The 17,761-nt window shown below is 41.7% G+C and overlaps 3 protein-coding genes and 3 non-coding genes across 6 annotated transcripts; 3 read left to right on the top strand and 3 right to left on the bottom strand.

Annotated features, from left to right (window-relative positions):
• Nucleotides 1–702: 702 nt before the first annotated feature.
• On the top strand, nt 703–775 carry trnaf-gaa (transfer RNA phenylalanine (anticodon GAA)). Its single transcript has one exon. It is a non-coding gene; the product is annotated as a tRNA-Phe (tRNA).
• A 959-nt stretch (nt 776–1,734) lies between these two features.
• Nucleotides 1,735–1,939, top strand: LOC117395739 (small nucleolar RNA U3). The gene has a single exon (XR_004543663.2). It is a non-coding gene; the product is annotated as a small nucleolar RNA U3 (small nucleolar RNA).
• Nucleotides 1,940–6,130: 4,191 nt separating this feature from the next.
• LOC131703238 (histone H1-like) lies at nt 6,131–6,911 on the top strand. The gene has a single exon (XM_059006334.1). The coding sequence runs from the start codon at nt 6,203–6,205 to the stop codon at nt 6,818–6,820; it is 618 nt and encodes a 205-aa protein (XP_058862317.1). The 5' UTR covers nt 6,131–6,202; the 3' UTR covers nt 6,821–6,911.
• A 1,044-nt stretch (nt 6,912–7,955) lies between these two features.
• On the bottom strand, nt 7,956–8,440 carry LOC117395178 (histone H3). Its single transcript, XM_034916881.2, has one exon. It carries the CDS (start codon nt 8,414–8,416, stop codon nt 8,006–8,008), a length of 411 nt encoding a protein of 136 aa, XP_034772772.1. The 5' UTR covers nt 8,417–8,440; the 3' UTR covers nt 7,956–8,005.
• Nucleotides 8,441–9,260: 820 nt separating this feature from the next.
• LOC131703243 (histone H2A-like) lies at nt 9,261–9,736 on the bottom strand. Its single transcript, XM_059006338.1, has one exon. The coding sequence runs from the start codon at nt 9,701–9,703 to the stop codon at nt 9,320–9,322; it is 384 nt and encodes a 127-aa protein (XP_058862321.1). The 5' UTR covers nt 9,704–9,736; the 3' UTR covers nt 9,261–9,319.
• A 7,267-nt stretch (nt 9,737–17,003) lies between these two features.
• Nucleotides 17,004–17,122, bottom strand: LOC117973497 (5S ribosomal RNA). Its single transcript, XR_004664001.1, has one exon. It is a non-coding gene; the product is annotated as a 5S ribosomal RNA (ribosomal RNA).
• Between the last annotated feature and the right edge of the window lie 639 nt (nt 17,123–17,761).

Here is a 17,761-nt window from a genome sequence, read left to right as displayed (position 1 = left end):
ATCAATTAATCATATATATTTTCTATAGCGCCCCATATGCACTTCACAAAATCTACTTAAAAACAACAAAATATCTAATTGTAAGCCTGGAAGAACAAAATAAGTCTTCAGTGTAATTTTAAACAAAGAGCGCTTTCCACGATTTAAGATTCTTTAAAGAGACAGAATATTGGAATTGGCAGCCGAAACTGGTGGATAAAACTGCCTGTGATCAAAGTGGGCAGAAAAGTTGCATACTTTGCATAACGTATTTGGGAGTAAAGAAAACGGATCATCTCTGATTTGCAATGTTTCCATGGTTCGGCCCGGCCACTGCCGTGTGGCTGGTTAAAATGATGTTGAGTTTTTTTTTTTTTTTCTGTTTGGTAATTCAGTCATGAGGCAGCTGTAGCAGAGTGGCGCAGCGGAAGCGTGCTGGGCCCATAACCCAGAGGTCGATGCATCGAAACCATCCTCTGCTAGCTTGTTTTTCTTCTGTTAGCAAAGTAGATTTTCTAAAATATTATCTGAAGGCAATTAATTAATATTACATTTCGCAATCAAGGATGATATAATGCGCAAGGATACTTGTCTTTCATAAGAGCTGAAATAAATTATAGCGCTTTGAGATTATATATGTTACTAGCGGATTTAGAAATCTACTTAAATTATATTACAACTGTTCTAAAAAAGAATGTTATCTCGAAAATGGAGGCTTGTCAAGCCGAAATAGCTCAGTTGGGAGAGCGTTAGACTGAAGATCTAAAGGTCCCTGGTTCGATCCCGGGTTTCGGCAAATAGTAAGACTATTTTTATTTTGTATTATTTTGAACTAAAAAACAGAGCACATTTTTTTTCTTCAGTGTAATTGGAGGAAATAATAACATATTACAGTGCAATCTTCTAATGGGATTAAGAAAATGAAAAAAACACCGTCTCTGGGTGTAATCACAATTACATGTATGCAAACCAATGCAAGCAAACTTCAAGCCATTTATATTTATTCACAAATAACATAAACTCTTCAATTGCTAAAAAAAAATATATAAAAAAAATCTCCCTTTGTGCTTCTCGGAAGGCATACGATGGAGGGCGCACTACAGTTTTTCAGCCTGGGGAATATTACAAATTAGGAGACTGTGCTTTAAAATACACACGTAGGGCGTGCGACTGTTACAAAGAATTGTCACACTTTGTATTTATCTCCATAATGCGTTGGGACTAAATACGCAGATACATTAAAACTATTTGGAGAATACGGGCATCGATCCCGCTACTTCTCGCATGCTAAGCGAGCGCTCTACCATTTGAGCTAATTCCCCTTGAATTGTGCCTGCGATTCTCATAGGCTACATCGCAGCTTGATATGAGCAATTCAGATTGTCTGGCAATGTAGTCTGCCAATTGCAAATTCAAAAAAAAATAAATTAACTAAATAGCAAATATTTCGACTAGAGGTTTGTTTTCAATTTCTTCAAAAAGTAGTCTCAGCTCGTTGATTCAGTCGCTTTAAAATCCACCTCTGTGTCCCGATGCAGCAGCGCTGTGTGTTGTGGCTCGAGCATGTTTGACGAGGCAGGCAATGCAAAAATGCCAAAACGTGCTTTTGTATCACACGACAAACTTAAAGTATGCTTTAACGTCTTGGCTGTCTCAAGTTAGTTTGTATTGTTAATGGAACACCTCGTTGTTGCCCAGTCATTGTATCATATGTAGAGCTTGCCAGCTGGGGGCGACGGTCTGCCAAGAAAAGTTAAGACTATATTTGCAAGGATCATTTCTAGAGTGAAACATGTTTTGAAGGGATTGGTCTCGGTATCCACCAGGAGGAGTGGGAGTGTTTTCTTCTCAGCACCGAGCTGACAATGAGTGTTGTTTTCGGGCACCTGCTCGCTGCTAGTGATGACACTCCAATCTTCAGTCGGGGGTTGTTGAAGGAAGGGGACACATTTTGAGTGCGTATCTCACACTGGTAGAAACACAGAAAAAAGAAACCATCAAGCCTACAATTGTTCAGTTGTTTAAATCAATAAGCACATTTCAAATTGATCAATGCTAATGTTAAAACAATTTAAGAACACTTTAAATAGGCCTTGACTGATATAAAAATATAGTAATGTGATTTGCACTACGCAGGACTAGATGAGTTTAAATAAAAACATTACATTTGAAAATAACCTGTGCTTATCCCCACTTACAAGGAAGAGTGGCATCCGTTTCTTTATTAATGAACCAAAGATAAAGACGTTACAAATGAGAGAAGAGTGCCATCTAGTGGAGAAAGAAAAAGCACAATGGCAATAGACACGTTCTGCAGTATAGCCTATGGGAGTTCTGTTACAGGCGAATCTCTCCATCTCCGTATTGATCCAGGTCCATTTCGTTGTTCGAGGTGATCTTGGTGCAAACAGAACGAAGATCACGTGTCGTGTCATTGAGATCTCTCTATCTCACTTAAACAGACGGCTGCGTTTCTCAAGATGCTCCAGCAAGCGCTGCTGCTTGCAAATGGAGAGCATGTAAACAAACTGGACAACCAACATTATCAAGCAGTTATTTTTTTATTTTTTTTAAATCAAGGTTTATGAACACACTGAGGAGTTGGGCAGTGTATTTCACTGGATTAATAAAAAAACAAACATAATATATGAATATAAACACTGCAATTCAAACTGGCCTCGGTTCTACTCTCGATTTAGAACAATGCACAACCAAACCTTTGAATTGCAAAGTACAACAGAATGCATGCCAGTGGAGGCAGCGATATACATGAAATAAATGAGATACCAACAAAAGCATATTGTTCAATAATTAAGAACGCTTATTATAACTCAAATGTAATGTTTCTTGTAATATTCGCAGTTTTGTCGAAACAATCCATATTCAATTTTTCCCGCCGAAATTAAACAGATTCTTATCGATTTTTACAAGAAAAATAAGATTCATGAAACCCGATAAACATTTAAGTTTATGAAACTAAAACTAAATGTATTCCCAAATAAATACGTAAGTCTCCTTATCTTAAACATTTACATTTTAAAATTTGCAGAGAACTGAAATGAGAATTGTACTCTTTTTGCGGTATTTGGGTGGCTCTCAGAAGAGCCTTTGTGTTGTAAAGACGGAGCAGGGACGGTCTCGGTTTACTTGGAGCTGGTGTACTTGGTGACGGCCTTGGTGCCCTCAGACACGGCGTGCTTGGCCAGCTCTCCGGGCAGCAGGAGGCGCACGGCTGTCTGGATCTCCCGGGAAGTGATGGTGGAGCGCTTGTTGTAGTGAGCCAGGCGGGACGACTCGCCGGCGATGCGCTCGAAAATGTCGTTGACGAACGAGTTCATGATGCCCATCGCCTTGGAAGAGATGCCGGTGTCGGGGTGGACCTGCTTCAGCACTTTGTACACGTAGATCGCGTAGCTCTCCTTCCTGGTCTTTCTGCGCTTCTTCCCTCCCTTAGGCTGGGTCTTGGCAACAGCCTTCTTGGAGCCTTTCTTCGGCGCGGGTGCAGCTTTCGGTTCTGGCATTTTCCTTCTCTGATGCTTTTTCAAAGATGAATGAGTAACCCGCCCCAGAGCCCCAGTATTTATACAGCCTGTATGCAAATTATTACTAAACAACCCTTTAGAGTGAGAATGTTGACCTGGTAACCTAGCAACGCTCCCGGGTGACGGAGAACTTCGATGTGATTGGTTGTTCACTGGAAACGCAACAGAGGGGGTGGTGACTTTGCCGCGAGCTGAGATCTTTTTTTTCTCTCTCTCGAGTTCAGGTTTGAATTCGGCGCCTTTTTTCTTGAGCGGTTAGTTTAGGTCTTTTGTTTTTCATTTATTAAATACATGAAGAACTCGGTATACAGCAATACTGAAATCCACACCCGATGCGTCTTAAATATAGAAATATAAATAATCAAACCCACTTTTTGTGCTCATTAAACACGTTAAATGTAGAAACACACGATCAATGCTGATGCTCTTTGATTTCTTCCTCATCCCAGAGTACCGATTGTTTCACAGCAGCTTGAATGGCGAAACTTCAACTCAAATACAGAAAAGACGACATCGTGGAGCTCAAAGCTGAATCAGGATCTGCTGCTTTTAATTTATTATACTGATTACAAAATGTACTGAAAATAAAATTAGATAACACTTTTTTTTAAAAGTGTTTTTTTTTTTTCTTATCTGACTTTAATTCTACAGGGAATCGGATAAAACCGAGCTCGTATTTTCTCATTATTACTGAAAATGTTCACTTTTTAAAATACAATTCGATTCAATTAATTGATTTTATTGATTTATTCACTGAAATGCTTATTTTAATTTTATTTTTTTCTGGATTTGTGTAAAGAGTTAAAAATCCAACACTTAAGTTTAAGCCTAAAATACTCTCGTTACACAGCGTGAAATAGGTCTAAATAGCCATTTTAAAACAACAAAGAAAACATTGGGGAGATAACAATATAAAACATTCTGAAAAATGTGATTTAATCTTTTGAAGATTTTAGTGGTGTACTAAATTTAGCTTGTTTCAGAATTGAAAACTCTTTAAATGAAAAGGTGGGCGGCTCTTAAAAGAGCCTTTGTGTTCGTGTCCTTGTGTCCAAATCTTTAACCTCCGAATCCGTACAGAGTGCGACCCTGGCGCTTCAGAGCGTACACCACATCCATAGCGGTGACGGTCTTTCTCTTGGCGTGCTCAGTGTAGGTGACGGCATCCCGGATCACATTCTCCAGGAAAACCTTCAACACCCCGCGGGTCTCTTCATAGATCAGCCCGGAGATTCGCTTCACTCCTCCGCGGCGAGCCAGGCGGCGGATAGCAGGCTTGGTGATGCCCTGGATGTTATCACGGAGCACTTTGCGATGCCGCTTGGCGCCTCCTTTCCCGAGTCCTTTACCACCTTTGCCTCTTCCAGACATATTGTAGATCCGTATTATGAAAATAACAATACTTGAAACAAGGACTGAGGTTTTATTACATACACGCAGACCGGACCTGATTGAAAAAGAAGACAGCAAAGAAGAGCGCGCACACATTAGACCCGCCCACCACTGAGCCGTGTCTGTGAGCGCGTGTTAACCACCAAACTGCTGACTCGCATTCCGTGCATAGTGTTGCTGATTAACAACGCGAATGTGAATGTATTTATGGAAATGTCCTTTAACCTGATTCCAAATAAGTTTTTACACATTGTTTGCCAACATAATGGTTATGTATTTCCCTGCGTATTGCAGTTGTATTTCTGCAGAGGCAAACACACAGTGGAAAAAATAACCCTTTTTCCTCACCAGTAGGCAGAGGTGGCATTGCCTATGAAGTATTATTATTATTTATTTCTTAGCAGACGCCCTTATCCAGGGCGACTTACAATTATACAAGATATCACATTATACATTATTTCACATTACATACAATTACCCATTTATACAGTTGGGTGTTTACTGGAGCAATCTAGGTAAAGTACCTTGCTCAAGGGTACAACAGCAGTGCCCCCACTGGGGATTGAACCCACAACCCTCCGGTCAAGAGTCCAGAGCCCTAACCACTACTCCACACTGCTGCCCTCTTAGTACACTACTAATGATAATGATGCCAGGGTACTTACATTGTTGCAACAAGTGTGGGTCAGGGATGAAGAGAAATACAATTCAACAAAGTAATTCTCCCAATCGATTACAAGGGGATGATCCGGCAGAACGTGCTGCAGTGTTAACCGCACCGCACATAAAGGTGATTAAATGTCCAGTTTTACAAACTTCACGCTTCAAACTTAAGTTGTGTTTGCCTAGCTTTCTCGTTTGTGAAACCAATCATACAGTTACTTTAAATAATACAATTGTCATCTTATATTCAAAAAAATCTAGCGAAGTACAGAGCGAGCAGTTTGGTTTCGCTGGAGGATAGTGCAGTTTTGGTCACCTCAATTAAAAATGCAGTAAAGGTCCTCGTTAAAGAATACGTTATATTGTAAACACAAGCCTTCTGCTTTGATACTCCCGGTTTTTTGTGTACATTTGTTCCAATTTCTTTATCAAATTGTATATTTTGTGCAGCGTGAAAACACAAGACAGGACGTTTTCATAATGAATCTGTAGCCTGCGGGTCAGTTGAGTCTACACGGTTCTCATCGTGTGGATAAGTTCCGCTCTCCGCCTCTCTACTCGCATTCTGTGACTCGCAGAACAGTTCAGAATTACGTGTGACTTTTCTCCGTGTTTAAATATTAGACATGGCAGAAACTGCTCCAGCACCAGCCGCTCCTGCTCCGGCTAAAGCTCCCAAGAAGAAAACCGCGGCAAAGCCCAAGAAATCGGGTCCCAGCGTGTCGGAGCTCATCGTCAAGGCTGTGTCTGCCTCCAAGGAGCGCAGCGGGCTGTCTGTGGCGGCGCTCAAGAAGATCCTGCAGGCCGGCGGCTACGATGTGGAGAAGAACAACTCCCACGTCAATAGAGCCCTCAAGAGCCTGGTGACCAAGGAGACCCTGCTACAGACCAAGGGCACCGGCGCCTCGGGCTCCTTCAAGCTCAACAAAAAAGCAGCTGAAGCCAAGGAGAAGGCGGCCAAGAAGAAGGCAGCTCCCAAGAAACCAGCGGCAAAGAAAGCGGTTGTCAAGAAAACAACTAAAAAGGTTTCGGCAAAGAAAGCAGCGACACCCAAGAAGACTCCTACGAAAGCGAAGAAACCGAAAGCTGTAAAGAAGGCGCCCAAGAGCCCGAAGAAAGCGGCTGCCAAACCTAAAAAGGTCGTGAAGAAGAGCCCGAAGAAAGCGAAGGCAGCGCCTAAACCTAAAAAGGTGACCAAGGCAGCTAAACCCGCAGCGAAGAAGGCGGCTCCTAAAAAGAAGTGATCAGTTAAAGCGACGATGCGACAGTGAACCCAAAGGCTCTTTTCAGAGCCAAAACATCTTTCTAAAAGAGCAGATTGTCCTTGTAAACACAGGGCGATGTGTGGAATGTGCTGCCGTGGAACGTGTTCCGCTTTCTCGGTCGAACAGCCCGGTCTCTTCGGCGAGCAGTCCAAGACGGTGAAACATGGAGGCGCCCCGCAGGTACAGCTGTGGACAAAGGTGTTGCATTATCTCCACTTCTATGATTGAAACACCTTTAAAATAATTAATAACCTCATTTAGATCTTTTATTTGACATGTAATCAAATAAACTACGAAATTATATCGTAAAAGTCGATCAAAAGCCATAATGCAGTTGTACAGTATTTCGTGTTAGATTTGGAAACGTCACATTGTTCAATTCTTTTATTTTTCTGATTATTTCTTTGCAGACGCCCTTAACCAGGGCGACTTACAATTAAAATCTATCACATTGTGCACATTATACATTAGATCAATGACAACTGTATCTGCAATACTGGCAAACTACAATAAACAGACTCGATTTACGATGGTCTGTACTGTACAGCGAGATTGTTTTTATGTATTTGACTCAATTTTATTAATGTTGCTATTTTACATATGATATAAATACTGGTTTGAACTTGCCGACTGAAAAAACATCACCAAGCACAAACCCCATCATCCCCACATCGCTGTCAGACAAGATGCTAGAACAGAAACAGAACAAACTGATTCTGAGAAAAGACTCGAAGCTGTTCCTGTTACACACCGAACAAGCTGAGCGAGTCCGAGCCGGCTCACCTCCCGAAATTCCGCCTATAATAAACGAGGCATTTCTGTGATGTTTCAGCACGTAATTAAATATAATGACGATGAAATTGATTAAGGATATTAACGTCGTTTCTTTTATATCTGATATCAGATTTTTATTTTGGCCTAAAATGTAGCCTCTCTTTCCATCTAGATAGATTTGATGGTTTAAAAGAAACACAACGTTGGGAAGGAAAAGCGAAAAGCACTCATAATATAATGTTAACATGTTCCAATTGCGAGACTTACACATATAACACTTACCGTGTAAACTACAGCTGTTTATTTAAAATTGGAATATAACACTTTCAGAGAAGTGGGTGGCTCTTAGAAGAGCCTTTGAGTTTCGCTGTATTTTAAGGGTTTTGCAGTTTAAGCGCGTTCCCCTCGGATTCGGCGGGCCAGCTGGATGTCTTTGGGCATGATGGTGACTCTCTTGGCGTGAATGGCACACAGGTTGGTGTCCTCAAAGAGCCCGACCAGGTAAGCCTCGCTAGCCTCCTGCAGCGCCATCACAGCGGAGCTCTGGAAGCGCAGGTCGGTCTTGAAATCCTGAGCGATTTCTCGGACGAGCCGCTGGAAGGGCAGTTTGCGGATCAGCAGCTCGGTGGATTTCTGATAGCGGCGGATCTCCCTCAGAGCCACAGTGCCAGGTCTGTAGCGGTGAGGTTTCTTCACGCCGCCGGTAGCGGGGGCGCTCTTTCGAGCAGCCTTGGTAGCAAGCTGTTTCCTGGGCGCCTTTCCACCGGTGGACTTACGCGCGGTCTGCTTCGTTCTTGCCATTTTCAAAATCTATCAGACAGTATAAAAAAAAGCCTGTACACGGCACAAGCAGTCGATACCAGAGACTATATAGGAACTGAGCTGCTCTGATAGGCTATGAGATCCGAAGGGCGGGTCTCTGTTCCTCATTGGCTATATTCCAGATTCTCAATGATTGATTGGAACATTTGAATTCTGAGCGCGCGCACATTCTGTTAAGCAGTTATTGTTTCTGAGCTGTTGGCGCCTTTTTTGTTTATAAATACAGTATAGTCATTCAGGACAACATTGCTTATCCCCAGTATAAGAAATGCATTCCATTCAGATTAAGCAGTCTGTGTTTAAAATTGTAACGGATAAACGCTCAACAATAAGCAAGCAATACTTATTTACGGCGAGAGAAAATACATAAACCAAGCATGTACCCTTAACACTAAAGAAAATAGCCCAATTCAAAAACTATAATCAGACTTAAAACAAACAAAACACGGAAAATACAATTTCCTGATTGGACAGTTTTCTGGACCCAAGAGTGGGTGTATATCCCCGCAATAAAACACAAACACGGGAGGGGGTGGATTTCCAACTGGAAGCATGTTTCAAGGTAGCTCGATCGAAAACAAAGTAAAGCAGTCAATTGATATTGTATCAGATTGTCTCTTTGTAAAGAACGTGGCATTAACGTGGGATCGTGAGCTACACGCGCTGAGGCGAGGCGTGTGTTTGATATCGCTCCAAACAGACACGGCAGCGCTGCACTGCCGCACACAAATACAAACTAACTATTTATTGCTTCAATTCTCACTATTCGGTATTTTTCAGAATATAAAAATAAACCGATTCGATGCGCTTTTATAGAAAAGTGGGCGGCTCTTAAAAGAGCCTTTGGGGGTTTATAAGATGTAAAAGCGGCGTCCGAGTGATTTATTTCTTGGCTGGCTTCTCGGTTTTCTTGGGCAGCAGCACGGCCTGGATGTTGGGCAGCACTCCGCCCTGAGCGATGGTGACGCCTCCCATCAGCTTGTTGAGCTCCTCGTCGTTGCGCACAGCGAGCTGCAGGTGACGCGGGATGATTCTGGTTTTCTTGTTGTCCCGGGCGGCGTTCCCGGCCAACTCCAGGATTTCAGCAGTCAGGTACTCGAGCACAGCGGCCAGATAGACCGGGGCTCCAGCGCCCACACGCTGGGCATAGTTTCCCTTCCGCAGTAGCCTGTGGACACGACCGACTGGGAACTGCAGTCCTGCCCTGGAGGAGCGAGTCTTTGCTTTAGCACGAGCTTTACCGCCAGTCTTTCCTCTTCCAGACATCTTCACTGTAGTTCAGAATATCACAATAATAAATGCGCGGCCGCTCTCCAGCTATTATACACACCGGCTCATTCGTGATTGGACAGAACGGTGCAATACTAGTTAGAATGTTAAAAGACGTCATAGTGGAGGAGGGCGTGCAGAATCTTATTGCATGCCTCTGATTGGTTGTATCATTCCCTGCCCGCTGTTTCTGGTTTGGCGCTGTTCTGCTGCGGTTTGTCTTGTTTCCTCTTGGCGCACATTTTTAAATTGGAAGACAGCTGTAACAAAATGTAACCGTTTAGAAGTGTTTAAAACCACACTGCCCTACAGTCGTGTTCGAGTTGTTATAATTCCTAGGTTTTAGTTTACAGTTTAGAGTTCTGGGCACTTCAGTTAACTAGAAAGTCGATATTGTTGACTGTCCAGTTTGTTTACATTGTGTAAAGGTAGTTATATCTGCAATGATACCAGTTTAAATTATATGTTCCAATAATTTATTTACATTATAAAACAGTTTGATTAAAACATTCCCCCCCCAAAGTACAAATAACCGAAATATCGCTGTAGATTTTTAGACCACCATGCCTGTTTTAACTCGAGTATACTCGGGATGAGGTTCAGTAACACAGGCTCAGATTTTTGCCCACATGAAAACATTCATAGACATCCTATCTATGGTTTCATTGAGATTATACAATGGCACTGAATAATACAAAATGAATATTTACACGTTGTCTGCAGGATTGGAACCTGCGCGGTGAGACTCCAATGGATTCCCAGTCCATCGTCTTACCCACTCAGCCTCGACACCCGCTGTATAATCCCGCGCATCTGAGCAGCGCATTCCCCCGGTGACAGGCAGCCTCCTGTTAGGAGAGCTGGAAGGGGTTTCCAGTGAACACACCGCTAGTTCTGCGGGATCAGCAGTTTGTTAATATTAAAGTTAAGCAGCGGTGTTTTTGCTTAAGACTGTTCAAGTTCAGAACAATACCTCTTTCCCTAGTTTACATCAACATACTACCTTAATTAAATTAGCTCGTTAATACATTATCCGTACTTTAATAATGCAAACTTTCTTTAAACAAAATAACTTCCAAAACGCATATTATACATACACACGTCATTGGAATTCAGAGTTTACGCAGATACATATATAAACAACATGCATAAATATAGAATTAACACCCTAACCCAAAAAACATCTCCTCATGTTGTAGAAAGTGAATAATTAGTAAACGGATTTAAACTCGGGCTTGATATTGTGGGAGGCTCTGAAAAGAGCCTTTGTGTTCAAATGCAGCCGATGAATATTCTTAACCTCCGAATCCGTACAGAGTGCGACCCTGGCGCTTCAGAGTGTACACCACATCCATAGCGGTGACGGTCTTTCTCTTGGCGTGCTCAGTGTAGGTGACGGCATCCCGGATCACATTCTCCAGGAAAACCTTCAGCACCCCGCGGGTCTCTTCATAAATCAACCCGGAGATTCGCTTCACTCCTCCGCGGCGAGCCAGGCGGCGGATAGCGGGCTTGGTGATGCCCTGGATGTTATCACGGAGCACTTTGCGATGCCGCTTGGCACCTCCTTTTCCGAGTCCTTTACCACCTTTACCTCTTCCAGACATGCTGCAAATCCGTATTATGAAAAAAACACAATACTTGAAACGAGGGCTGAGGTTCTATTACATACACGCAGACCGGACCTGATTGAAAAAGAAGACAGCAAAGAAGAGCGCGCACACATTAGACCCGCCCACCACTGAGCCGTGTCTGTGAGCGCGTGTTAACCACCAAACTGCTGACTCGCATTCCCTGCATAGTGTTGCTGATTAAAGAACATTTCAATAAATGCATCTACATTCGCGTTGTTAACCTGATTCCAAATATGTTGTTTCACATTGTTTTCTTAGATAATGGTTATGCATTTCCCTGCGTATTACAGTTGTATTTCTGCAGAGGCAAACACATGTTTACACACACACACACTCATGTTTTTTTTTTTTACACCCGTGTTGTTGGAGTCGATGCCCTGTAAGTATTATTATTATTATTATTATTATTATTTATTTCTTAGCAGACGCCCTTATCCAGGACGACTTACAATCATAAACAAAATACAGTCACTCTAATAAGCACATGTACTGCCCTAAGTCACGAGTAAATCCTTTACCAGCTTTGGAAAAACGAAACTGTGCGTTCACATCTGTCCATGCAGAATGTTTATGCTGTTCTATGTTGTTAAAGTAAATAAATGCTGTTGTATACAAGAGTATACAAACAACACGAAACTACAATCACGTGACACACTTGCAGAAATTCAATGATAAGCAATGTTATGACGTGCAGTTGCGTATCATGACCACAAGGTGTCAGTAATAGATTTTATAGTAACCCCGCGAACACAATGATGTTTCAGAACGTTATAAGAATGTTATTCGAAAGTCAGGATAACATTAAGTCATGTTTGGGCCATCTGCGGTCCACATAATTCATGTTTTTATTTTAAGTGTGGGAGCCCTCACTCCCTAAGTTTTATTTTATTCTATTATGTATTGATGTATTCATGTATTTGTTTTATCTCATCTTATGTTAACCCCCTATGTACTGTACCACATTTTGCATGCATTATTGTGTGTATTTTGTTTGTTATCATTAAAACCTAATAATAAATAAATAACTATCTCTTTTTTTTACAGACAAAGAAGGCAGTGTCTCAATTAAATGTGTTAATATGCAACACGAAGAAGGCATTGTGATCCACAATAAACCAGCTTCATTGAAATATAGTCCATTTGGGTTACACTTGGACAAACATGTGCCTGGAAGTCACCCTGTCATGACGATTCCTAAAATCGGAGGTTTTATAGAAATGGAAGCTGAATCTACCAAGGTAGAATTCCGTGAGATTCAATTAGAAGCCAAGGGCAGCAGTGCAGCAGCACATGGTGAAGTCAGTGCTTTGGGAGCTTCTGCAATGGTCCGAGGCGAGCTGGCAAGTGCCTCTGCATCAATAGGCCCTGTAGGTGTGAAGGTTGGGCTGGGAGTTGACACAGGGGCTTCTATAGGAGTGGAGGGAATTGAGGCAAAGGTCTTGGGAATCGGGTTCTCGATTGGTCCGAAAACGAGCATAAGTGTGCTTGGAAGTGAAGCGTCTTGCTCAGTCATGTAACCAGTAGGAATGAAAAGCACCCTCATTATGACAGTGAACCTTTAGACAGGTGTCCTCCTTGCACTGACTGGGGTTAGTCAGTGTGTGATTGTTTGTTGCCAGAATGGAGTATTAGTTTAGTTTAGTTATCTACAAGCCTCTGTTTGTTTTTCAATATATCTTTATGTTGGAGTGAAACATTGACAATGGCAGTGCTGAATAAATAAGCACTTCATACAAATTGTTATTTGACTCAATTTAAGCCTGGCTTCTATTATCTTGCTGTATACATTTGAAAGTATTTAACTACAAAATATAGAAAAAAGCATATACTGAATATATTTTATACTATTAACACTGATATTTTTTTTTTCTGAGTTTGTATGGTGTAGCACTTTTTTCTATATCATAGCAAACTGTATTACAAGTATATACTGTATACAGTATATATTGTATTTGAGTTGGTTTTTTATTGTATAGTCTATTTTACTGTATATTTATGATGCAGGTATTCCCTCCCAGGGTAATTTATCCTGGAGTGTGGTCGCTTTAATACTGAAGTTCCTGACAGGTGGATTCTGTCCATTACCATTCCCGACAGAATACCCTGGACAGCCATGTTGAGGCCTTTTCCACACAAGTAATGTTTTGGTGCCCTCTGGTGAGCTTTCCTTGTACTTGTAAATGCGTGTATAGGATTACTATCAGCAAAAAACAAAACAAAACAACAACCTTAAATAATATTAGAAAACGAAAGATAGAATAAAGTGATAATCTTGCCCCATTACAGAAGACACCCCCTTTCCTTTTAGTAATTAAACAAATTAAAATAAAAATAATGAAAGAATATAAACAAACAAACAAGGTTTATTCATCCTGTTGATTTTCAATTTCTTCTAGCTGGGCTCCTTATTGCACTCATTCTGTGATCTTTTTACAGTATCTGTAAATACCTCTGGTTTGTGCTAAAGCTGAAAGAAATCCATAACAGTGCTGGATTCTCTGGTTTTCAGCCAGGTGGATAAGCTACTATAGTCATATTATTACAGCCAAGGACAGGTGTCCTGGTAGGGTTAAAGCTAGCCTGCACACACAAGTAAAGTAGAGTTGATGAAATCGTACTTAATAATAACAAGAGCAAAGTCTTCTGTTGAGATTAGTTTGGAATCCAAAGCGTATAAAGGTTCACTTCATTACTGCACTGAGTGTGGAATTGCGGTGCAGTTAGTGCCCTCAGTACTCGGAGTGTGCAGTGCTCGGATCACACAGAACACATGTGCATGCGTGCTGATACCTCTACCACTCTAGTGTGATTACGCACGGTACACAGTTCACGTAGATACGGTGCCTGGGACGCACAGTGCAAGCAGTGCATGTGGTGCACGTTGCGCTAATTGCGTAGGCACTGGTCAACCTAGCATATAGCTCACAGTGCTGCGCAGTACCCAGTGTAAACAGGGTACTCGGCACAAGGTGCACAAGGTTAATACCCTTGCTGCAACAATAGTGGTTGTATACACTATGCTAACACTTGCCAGTGTTCGTCGCAGTGCAAGCAGTGTCTCAGTGCTAATGCACAAGGCCAGGACTGTGTCAGGGTCTCATCCCTGTACGGACATTATGGATCTCAAGACCAAGATGACCCAGGTCCTGGAGCTCTTTCCCTGTCCAGGTCCCGCAGCCCCAATCACCATACCCCCCCCCCTCTCCCATGGGAGTGCAGGAGGGGTGGGCAGGGTCATCTCAGCTGGTACAGGAGGACACGCTGTCTATAGCGGCCTCGGGCGACGGGGCTTCTTTCTCCTCGGAGATGCAAGTGGGTGAGACCATTGCTGAGGAAGAGCCTGGTTCTGAGAGTGTCTCAGAAGCCAGTACCACCCTGCTGTCCAGCTCCATTTCGGCACTCGTGGGACGTGCTGCAGCTTTCCTGCAGCTCCCCTGGACGCCAGCATCAGAACCACGCTGGTCCGTTTTCCGGACGCAGGCGCTGGCTCCCCGTCCCCAGAGGTTCCCTCCTCTTCCTCCAGCTCCTTCCTCCAGACACAGACCACACTGGAGTGTTTAGATGACTGTGTGTGAGGAGCCTTGTGTTAACAATGGAAGAACTGGAGTGACTGGGGAGCTCACTGCTGCTGCCTATTTCAATTGTTTTATTACTGTGTTACAGTATGGGGCAGCAGTAGTGCTCTGGCTCCCTCTTGTGGTCAGTGTGAGTGATGGCAGTGTGTGCAGCTTGGCAGGGCACTGATGCCTGTTTCCAGAGAGGGATTCAATCAAACACTAAGTTCACAGTTTAATAGAAGAGTGGATTAATTCTATTTGTATATGTGTTCTAAGTGCTGCAATTCTGTTTCAATAAGTGTCACATACAGTTCTATGAGATCTGAGCTGTGAACACAGGTGGGACTTGATAGGGTTGAGTGACTCACAGTACAGTTAGATTATCCTTCCTGTAGTTTTATGTTTAGCCTCTCAGTGCTTTCCTGCTCTCTAGGAGAGGCATTAGAAATCTGCCTGTTCAGAATGAACTGGCCCATAAGTGTTGAGACATGTGTGCCAGGGAGCTGCTGCACACATAAGGAATGAAGGAGACCAGGTGGGTAACAAGGATGACAAGACAATGAAGAATAAACTGACTTTAATAATGCTGATGTGCTGATCCTGAATAAAAAATAAAAATTCATCCAGGGACTTCTGAGTTCCTCATTTAAAAATGTGTCTGAAATTGAGATAACATCATTTTTATTATTATAAGTTATAATCCAAGTTAGAAAAAGTAGACTAAAGCACCCAATCTTCCATCTATTTGAGGTGCACACCATGTTAATATATGGGGCATTCCATACCAACTCAACCAGTGCAGATTTTACTAGAAAAAATCACCTGGGGTTTCTGACATGCTGAGTGCAGAAACTATGGATGTTATTTTTTTTTAATTTCTCCTTCGACCTACGACCTTGCAAGGGTCAACAAAAATGAGAAATTATGTTGTAATCAAACCGCCATGTTTCTTCAATTTTGCATTGTCCGGAGTTAGATCTAGAGAAACAAGTGGCAGGGTTTGCTTCCAGTGGCACTAGCTTGGAGCTGAGGAGTTATCAACTTGCTTATGGGACTTGGAGTTTTTTGTTATCATAACATATTTGAGTGAATACTGCTCAGTTCTCACGAGTAATCCAGGCTGATTCAAATTCAGGATGCTCTCTAATTAAGTATGACCCCATTTTTGGGTGGTTTTGTCTGTGGGCTTCTCGCCCTGGATTGTAAGTCAAGGTGTTTCTTCACCTCTTTAAATGCTGGTGATGCCCATCGCCTGGGCCTAACTACTGTTCTCAGCTGTTGACAGGACTTAGTGACGACGTTGTATTTTCTGGAAAAATTAGCAATAAACAAATTTCATTTTGACATTTTCTTTTACAAAGCATTTCAGCTATTGAATGACACCTCTCCATGCGTCTGACATTTTCATATTGCTTAATCCTGTCCAATACAATGTGGAATTTTTGAAGTAGTGTCCGATACATTCAGCAAAACTTTTAAGGTTCCAAGTCAGGTCTACATCAACAATTATACAATTCTTAAGACAATTTGTTAATTCGTAATATTTTACTTCATGGTTTGACTTTTATCTTTCAAAATTTGAGTTAAGAAAAAGTTAACAAAAACAAAGACCATTTCAATGTGTTAAAATATTTGTCCTCAATTGCAACCGTATAGTAAAACCACTTACATTTCTTATTGACTTTCTTCTTCTCTCCTCAAGCTGCCGTCTGTTCCAAATGTTGGATTTGTTGCTTTTCTTTTTAAGGAACACCAGTAAGTATATTTAAATCATATTTAAATATGCATGTACCATTTTACTGTACATATATAGGCTGATATACTGATAGTACATTGAATCTCAATGTCTTTGAAATCACATAATTCCACAACAATGTATATTTATCAAACTGAAAAATAATGTATTTTTTTAATGTTTTAACAAACTCGAACACACACACATGGGAAAAGGGCAGGATGGATTGAGTTCATATCATTTACTTATTTTAAAAGTTTCATGTTAAATGTTAAAATAAAATGTAATTTTTTTTCTAGTTGGAGCAAGTGTGAGAATATTATTCGAAATATGTGGGGAAACAGCGCCCCCTTTCAAGCTGTAGGTAGAAAAGCTTACAGCACCTGGTATTCCCAGGCGGTCTCCCATCCAAGTACTAACCAGGCCCGACCTTGCTTAGCTTCCGAGATCAGACGAGATCGGGCGTTCTCAAGGTGGTATGGCCGTAAGCGAAGAGCTGTGGTGGTTTAGTATGTTTCATAGTAATTAATACCGGAATATTGCTACACGAGGAAAAAAACATTGCTTAAAATGAATGAATGAATGAATGAATGAATACATAAATATCGACATAAATGTATTTATTCCCATACGTATTTATTTATTCATTCCAATATTTACATATTACTTTATTTAGTTCGATAAATGCGGGTGGTCGGACAAACTTCATACAAGATTCTCGTCTGTATTGTTCTTTCAGTAGCCTAAATACCAAATTTAAATGACACCAAAACTGACCACGGGGTAAGAACAAATAAAAAATAAGAAACGCATGTGCACGGCCATAAAACCACACACACACACACACACACCCTGAAAAGCAAACTTTATACGGAAGGGAAAATAAACACGTAAAGAAGCAGAAATGAAATCCACACACCGTTATTAGAACAGCCGATCTCAGTTGTATTGTGTAATGAATGGTAAAGGGCTAGATGTGTCATTGGACTGACGAGGGGCAGCAGTAGGTTTAGTGATCATTTGTTTATGCTCGACAGATGATTCGGTCAGGAGCGACACAGACCTGCACTTGCTCAAGGTAGACATATTTTAAACTCAAGTCTCATTCTGTATCACCAACACTGCATTG

Source organism: Acipenser ruthenus, chromosome 32 (assembly GCF_902713425.1).
Source record: "Acipenser ruthenus chromosome 32, fAciRut3.2 maternal haplotype, whole genome shotgun sequence".
In the NCBI taxonomy this organism is placed as follows: domain Eukaryota; kingdom Metazoa; phylum Chordata; class Actinopteri; order Acipenseriformes; family Acipenseridae; genus Acipenser; species Acipenser ruthenus.
The sequence above is the reverse complement of the archived record's forward strand: the minus strand, read 5'-3'. Positions and strand labels throughout refer to the sequence as shown.